Source organism: Belonocnema kinseyi, chromosome 7, assembly GCF_010883055.1.
Source record: "Belonocnema kinseyi isolate 2016_QV_RU_SX_M_011 chromosome 7, B_treatae_v1, whole genome shotgun sequence".
NCBI lineage: Eukaryota > Metazoa > Arthropoda > Insecta > Hymenoptera > Cynipidae > Belonocnema > Belonocnema kinseyi.
In genome coordinates, this window is record NC_046663.1 from 44,637,171 (window position 1) to 44,645,268 (window position 8,098).

An 8,098-nucleotide genomic window follows, 5' to 3' on the forward strand; every position below is an offset into this window, starting at 1 on the left:
GCTATCTAAGGATGGTACTATAGAACGCCACCTCAAGGTAGGCCTAGTGGCGCCATCTCTTGGTCAGGCCGGAAACTTATCAATCCACCCTCGTATATGGAATTCAATATGGTACCCATAATTACTTTTATCCAAAAGAATTTATTCGTGAAGTTAGTTTATTCAATTTAACTTATTTCATAAACTGCTAGATACTTTATTTTCATTTTAAGTACACTCAGCTCCCGATATAAGAACGGTTTCGGACATGGCTTGCAGTGGCCTTGATCCTAAATCTGGGAAATCCAGAAGTAAACAGAAAGGGCCGCTTGAACAATTTCTGTTGGATTTGGACGCAATACGCAAACTGATGCGACTCATGCGCTGAAAGTGCGGCCCGCATGTTCTTTGTCACGCTTGAGTGAGCACCGTAATCGTATATCGTAAACCGGGCGTTCTCAAATTGGAAGTTGGGTGTATAAAATACTTTAAAATGACCATAAGAAAAATATTCTCTAAAGAAAAATCGAGCGCAAACATTTTTCGATTCAAAATGTTTGAGGCTCACCTTGAAGGTCAAGTTTAGTCAATTTTTATTCACATTTGAAATTTAGTCTACCTTAGGACATGTGTCTAATATTTCGAAGAGTATCGGATCTCCATCGACCAAGACTTCATGTTTGTATCTGTTTTCTGAAAAATAAGAACAGAGAAATTTATTTAAATTTCCATATTTTTATGCTAATATTTTGGAAAGTAAGGGCAACAATTTTATAAAAAATAAGAACAAATGATTTATTTAAATTCGAGGGGGAAACAACTGTGGTAAACCGCGTAATCCAGTGTAATCCGGAATAATTAAAATAATTGGGAGTTATCCCAATATGGCGGAGTAATCTACTTGTAATGCGAGGCAAACCATGGAAATCCAATTTTTAATCAAAAAAAGGTGGAATAATGCAGGTAATCTACATAATATTTTTTAGTTGGAAATTCGTGTCCTTTTTTGAAAATTCGTCTTTCTATAGAAAATATCTTCCTCGTTGAAAATTCATGATTTTTGATAAAAATTCAAGTAGGTATTTAATGGATTGGGGCAAAAATTCAACTATTTTGGTAGAAAATTATTTTTTGCATAGAAAATTCAACTACGTTCTTCAAAATTCGCTTTTCTTGTTTAAAATTAATTTTTTACATTGAAAATTCAACTATTCCATTTTTTTGTTGTAAAAAATTACGATTTTGCCTGAAAATTCATCTTTTTGTTTGAAAATTCATTTTATTTTTCTTGTTGAAAACTAATTTTTTCAACTGAAAATTTAACTAAGCCATTTCTCATTGTAAATTTAGTTGAAAATTGATGTATTTTGTAAAATATTTGTTTTTTATGGTAGAAAATTAATCTTCTTGGTTTAACAATTTTGTTGTTGCTGATAATTTAAGTATTTGGTTGAAAATAGAACTATTTTGTTAAAAATGTATTTCTCAGCTGGAGATGCATAATTTTTATTGAAAATGCAACTCTCTCATTGAGCATTAACGTGCTTAGATTGAAAATTAAATAATGTTAAAAAGATTTTTATGCGGTGTGAAAGGCAACTGTTCTGCCGAAAAGGTGTTCGCATTTAAAATAAATATTTTTTATTGAAATTGTAACTATTTTTTTTATTTGTAAGTTCATCCTTTTTAATTAAAACTTTATCTATTTGGTTAAGAATTCCAGTGTATTCTTAAAAATTTGAGTGTTAAAAATTATTCTTTTTCGGCTGGAAATAGGTTTTTGGTTGCATTCGTAAGAATTCCGTTTGAAATTAATTTGTTTGTTGAATGTCAAACCATTTTGTTAAAAAGATATTATTTTGGTGAAAAAGTTTTTTTATTGTGAATTTATACTTTTTAGCTGAAACTACAAATATTTGGTTGAAAATTTAAGTATTTTGTTTAAAAAATCGTTTTTTTTTTTTGGTAGAAAATTAATCTTCTCACGTAAAAATGTTGAAATTCATGCTTTTTGTTGTTGAAAATTCCAATATTTGCTTGACAATTATCCTGCTTTGTTTAAAATTAAACCGTTTAATTAAAAAGATCTTTTTTATTTTAAATATAACTATTTTGCTGAAAATTCGTCTTTTTGGCTGAAAATTGATTCATTTTAATGACAATTTTTTTCTTCAATAAAAAATTAATCTTTCAATTTGAAAATGTAACTATATAATTTCTTCTTGTAAATTTATCTTCTCAAGTTAAAAATCCAACTATATATTCGGTTGAAAATTTTGTCATTAGTATATTTTGCTAAAAAATTAATCTTCTTAGATAAAAATGTTAAAATTTATTTTGTTGTTTAAAATTTAATTTTTTTGACAATTCACCTGCAATACAATTTAAAATATATTTTTTGGTCGGGAATTGAACAATTTCAATGAGTTTTAATGAATTTCAATGAATTTTTTCTCAATAAAATTAATTTTTTTGATTGAAAATATAACTATTTCATTTCTTATTGTAATTCAAGATTTTTTAGTCAAAAAATCATGTATTTTTTTAACGTTCATATTTTTGGTCAAAAATGAATCTGCTGGGCTAAAAATACATGTTTTGTGGTTTAGGATTGAAAAATTTGATTGAAAATGGAGTTGAAAATATAACTATTTTATTTTTGATTCTAAATTTATCCATTTTGCAAAAAAGTTTAACCATCTGATTGAAAATATTCATGTATTTTGATAAAAGTACTTCTTGTTTCATAGAAAATTAATCTTCTTAGTTAAAAATTCATATTTTTGGTAGAAAATTGAACTATTTGGTTGATAATTAATTTCCTTCTTTGAAAATTAAAATGCTTTGTCGAAAAGTATTTTTGTAATAACAAATTAATTTTTTTATTGAAAATGTAACTATTTTATTTTTTACTTTAAATTTATTATTTTTAGTTCAAAATTCAACCAGTTGTTCAAAAATTAAATTATTTTGTTAAAAATTCACCTTTTTCGGTAGAAAATTAATATTCTTAGATAAAAATGCATCTTTTTGGATGATAAACAATCTGCGTAATTGAAAATGAAATGATTTTGCCAGAAAGATCTTTTTTTGTAAAAAAAACCACTGATTTGTGGAAAATTGAACTATTTGGTTGATAGTTAATTTGATTCGTTGAAAATTAAAAAGTATTGTGAAAAATATATATATATTGGTGGAAAAATTGTCTAAGCTTTCGAAAATCGAACTATTTCGTTGAAAATTCGTTTTTTCAATAAACAATACTTTTTTTAATGAGCAATTTAGTTTTCTGATTTTTAATTGTAAATTTATCTTTTTTAATTAAAATTTCAACTATTTGGTTAAAAATTCAAGGATTTTGTTAAAAAAATGCTTTTTCGTTTGAAAATGAATCTCCTCAGATAAAAATGGATGGATGTTTTTGGTATAAAATTAAGGTATTTGTTTGATAATTAATTTGCTTTGTTGAACATTAAACAATTTCGTCAAAAGATGTTTTAAGTGTAAAATTCCAATGATTCGTAGAAAAGTCGTAATTCTTTGAGGAAAATTGAACTATCCTGTTGAAAAGTCTTTTTTTTTCTAAAAAATTTAAATTTTCGAATTTAAAGTATAAAGTTTTTATTTTCTATTGTTAATTTAGCTTTTTTAGTTGAAAATTCAACTACTTCGATGAAAGTTGATGTCTATTTCGAAAATAATAGTCTTTGTTGATTGTTCATGTTTCTAGTTTAAAATTCAACACTATTTTTTGAAAATTCCACAATTATTTAAAAAAAGTACTCCTCTTTGATTCAAAATTTGGTAGATTCTAGTTTAGACAGAGTAATCCACCATCATTTTATGTCATCCCAAGTAATCCTCCACATTCTGGGAGTAATTCTGTATATAAAGGTAATCCAGGTTAATCCACATCCGTTGGATCGAATTTTCACTTGTTTTCCCCTCGTTTAAAGTCCAATATTTTTATAGGTATGTTTTGAAAAAAATTGGAACAAGCCAAAATAAAAGTTGATTGACGAGCTGGTTATAAAAAGCGAGATGCGTACAAAATACAGTTTCATCGTTCGTCAGGAGAATCTAGTGTCAAGTTTTCTCGTCTCTGATAAATATAGATCAGACGAGACAGGGGAAGCTGTAAGTTGCTTTAGCCAGTTGTTGGCAATTTTTCAAAAAGACCCTATGTTGTGGCTTTGTTACCTTGACGGAGTCAGAAAATAGGTGGTCCAAAAATCGCCAAATTTGAAAAATGTAATTTGCTTTTAGAAATTCTTGTAACTTTTCGGTTAAAAGTTCATTCTTCTCGCACGAAAATTTTGGTTTTACCCAAAATTTAACTGTTCGGTTGAAAATGATATTTTTTCTTGATAATTCACCTCTCGAGGTTAATAATTAAACTGTCTTCTAAAGAATTCGTATTTTTGACTTGAGAATTTAACTATTTAGTTGAAAATCCAACCGTTTTTGGTTGAAGTTCAACCTTTTTCTTTGAAAATTCAAACCCGTGGTTTTAAATTCATCTTTCTATTTTTTAAATTCAACTAATTTGTTCAAAATTTAACTATTTTAGTACAAATTCGAGTTTTTTCTTAAAAGGTAAACTATTTTTTTAAGAATATACTTTTTTCTTTTAAATCATCTTTACGAGTTTAAACTTCAAGTTTTTTCTGAAACATGTAACTAACTTGAAAACTTTAGGGCTTTGCTTCGAACTCATTCTTTTAGATTAAAAATTCATCTTTTATGGGAGAAAGTTAATCTTTTCTGTTTGAAAATTCATTTTTCTTGTTTAAACATTATTTTTTGTGTTTTGTTAAAATTCAACTATTAGGTTAAAAAATGGTATCTTTTAATAGAAATTTTAACTATTTAGTTGTGAATGCAACTGTTTGATTGAAAATTAAATTTTTTTTATTCAACCATTTCAATGAAAATAAAATTTTAACTTGAAAGGTCACCTCCTAAGGTTTACAATTAAACATTTCTTCTAAAAAATTGCATTTTTGACATTAAAATCAAACTTTTTGGTGGAAAATGCATTTTTTTTAAATTTAATCTTTATCTTCAAAAGTTTCAACATTTGAGTGAAAATGCATTTTTTTTTAAATTCAATCGTTTTCTTCAAAATTTGAAACATCTGGCTTAAAATTCATTTTTTTATATTGAAAAATAAACTATATTATTAAAAATGAACTGTTTTGTTGCAAATTTGTCCTCTTTCTAGAGAAGTCAACTATTTAGTTATAAATAAAATGTTTTCTTTAATCGTTTTGTTGTTGTAAATTCTACTTTTTTATAGTAATTCATCATTCTTGGTTAAAAATGAACTTTTTTTGTTGAAAAATCGTACCTGTTAATTAAAATTTCAATTATTAATTGTAAATTCAAGCTTTTGGTTGAAAATTGATCTCTTTTGTAGAAATTTCCACTATGTAGTTGTGAATGCAACTGCTTGATTGAAAATTAGATTTTTTTAATTCAACCATTTGGTTAAAAATGAAATTTTAACTTAAAAATTCACTTCCTAAGGTTTACAATTCAACATTTTTTCTTAAAAGTCGCATTTTTGGCATTAAAATCAAAATATTTGGTTGAAAATGGATTTTTTTCTTGAAATTTAATCTTGACCTTCAAAAGTTCAAATATTTGGTTGAAAATTCAAAATTCAACTATTTTGGTTAGAGTTCAGTCGTTTTTATATATACTCAAAATTTTCGGTTAGAAATTCATGTTCATTAGTTTTGAATTTTCAACTTACTTCAACTATTTTGTTGATAATCATTTTGTTCAGAAAGGTACATTATTTGTTGGCAGTATATGCAACTGTTTGTTTATAATTTTTTTAAATGTTATTATTTAGTTTAAAATTTATCTTTCATGATTGAAAACAAAATTTTGTTTAAAAAATTCGTCTTATCGAATTTAAAATTTAACTGCTTTTTAAAAAAATTCGACTTTTTAATTGCAAAATTAAACGCTATTGTTCAAAGTTCGTTCTTTTGGATTAACAATTCTTTTTTATGGTAGAAAAGTCATCTTTTTTGGTTGAAATTTTTTTAATGTTTAAAAATGATTGTAATTTTATTGTAATTATTTTATTTAACTATTTGATTAAAAATATGGTTTTTCTTAATTAAATTGCCTTCTAAAAAATTTTTATGTTTGGCTTCAAAATTTAACCACTTGGTTTAAATTGCACTAGTTTTTGGTTGAAGTAGAATCTTTTTGCTTGGAAATTAATACTTTTTTTTAAATATTCATCTATGTTGGTGGAAAATTGGACTACTAAAAAAAATAGTTTTTTTTCTTGACAGGTCAACTATATTTTTAGCTCTAAATTGCTTTTCAATTTTGAAGCCAAAATACAACTTTTTTAGTGAATTTTCCAGAAAAAAAAATTATTTGCAACCAAGTAGTTGAATATGAAATAAATTAAACCGAAAAATGGCTTTTAAACGAAAAATATGAATCACCAACAAAAAAGTTAATTTTCAATCAAGAAAGATGAATTTTCAACCGAATAGTTAATTTTAAAAAGAAAATAGTTTTGAACCAACCAGTTGCATCGAAAACCTAATAGTTGACCTTTAAAGAAAAATCATTTTCAATGAAACATTCGAATTTTCGACCAAATAATATTTTTAACTGAATAGTCAAATTTATAAGCTACAAAGTAATTGCAAACTAAATAATTGCATTTAAATTAAAAATATCAATTTTCAAATATAGTAACAAAAAATTTTTCGAAATAAATTTAAATTTTAAACGAAATCGATGTACTTTTAACTAGAATTATGAATCTTCAACAAAATGATTTTTTAATCAAATTGTTCAACCAAATAGTTCAATTTTCTACTAAATAAAAAGCAATTGAATTTGAGAAAAAAATCTACCATCAAAATCAATGAATCCTTAACCCAAACATAATCATTTATTCATCATTTATAATCATTTTAACAAGAAAAGAAAAACTTTTTACTACACAAAAAAACTTAAAGTACGAAATTTTACAGAAAATCGGCCAAGCAGGGGAAACGCGAAACTCCAAACTGAGGTATACTTTCCGCAGAAAGTTTACCTCAGTTGGGAATAATTGACTGACCTGCAACGCCCTATACCCACAGTTTTTTTGTGGCTAAAGTAGTTGAATTTTTAACCCAAGAAGACGATTTTTGTGCAAATCCGTGTGAAGATTTTGCCAATAAAGATGATTTTTCGAAACAAATTTTTATATTTTCTTTAAAAGAAGTTTTGAACCCAATAATAGAGTTTTTACCCAAAAGAGATGCATTGTGAACAAAAAAGATAATAGAAATCTTTTAATCAAAAAGAATGAATTTTCAACAAAAAATAGTTGGACTTTTTTATTTGGTTCTATTAAGTCAGTTCGCATTCAAACGAAAAAACGAGAAAGAGGGGAAAAATGTTTTAAACAGGAAGAAAAGAGAAATTCTTTGAAAAAGGGGAAAAGAGGGGGGTAATTGAGTGCAAGGTTTCATCTGAAAGGATACAATATTTTGTAGATTTTCTTTTTTTTTTAAGCAACAAGAATTTTCACAATCTAATCGCACTTTCCAAACTTGGCAATTTTTTAAACATCCTAATTAGTCACATACATTCTTCCTCACCAGACTGATGATCGTATTCCCCGATGTACCGCCTCGTCAGGAATCTCACGGTCAGGGCTAAAATTAAAAAAAAAAAGCAGACAACTTTAATATTTTAGTTTAGGGAATTATAGAATTAATACATAAAGTTATTATTATTAAGAATTTTTTTGTATCTTTCAGTGTCTATTATCCAAAATAAGAAAAAAGAAATCAAGAAAACTATTTTGGATAATTGATGAAAATTGATATTTTAACCTCCAAGTTAATATCCCTAGCGGAACGAGTGAACGGAAAGGATACTCTACAGAGTATCTACAGATCGTCCTAATTAGGGTGGCTCAAGGTTCGTTCCAAATCCACAGAAAAAAAATTCCGTACTTTTTATTTTTTTTTATTTTTTTATTTTAACAGGTGCCGATTTTGACTTGAAATTTCTCATGTAAAATGCATGGGGAAAAATCACTTTAAAAATATTTTGTAATAATTTAGTAGGGTTTGAAAAAATGTGA

General features: G+C 26.0%; 1 protein-coding gene across 3 annotated transcripts in view; it reads right to left on the reverse strand.

The window, feature by feature from the left end:
* Positions 1–8,098, reverse strand: part of LOC117176776 (ras-related and estrogen-regulated growth inhibitor) — a 50,757-nt gene that overhangs the window by 9,500 nt on the left and 33,159 nt on the right. For 2 of the 3 annotated variants that reach the window (XM_033367073.1, XM_033367072.1), the window contains exons 3-4: positions 7,608–7,664; positions 599–672 (exon numbers count right to left, since the gene is read on the reverse strand). In XM_033367073.1, the coding sequence (XP_033222964.1) occupies positions 599–672; positions 7,608–7,664 (131 nt within the window). The remainder of the gene's footprint in view (positions 1–598; positions 673–7,607; positions 7,665–8,098) is intronic. The other variant, XM_033367074.1, reaches the window with a different exon arrangement.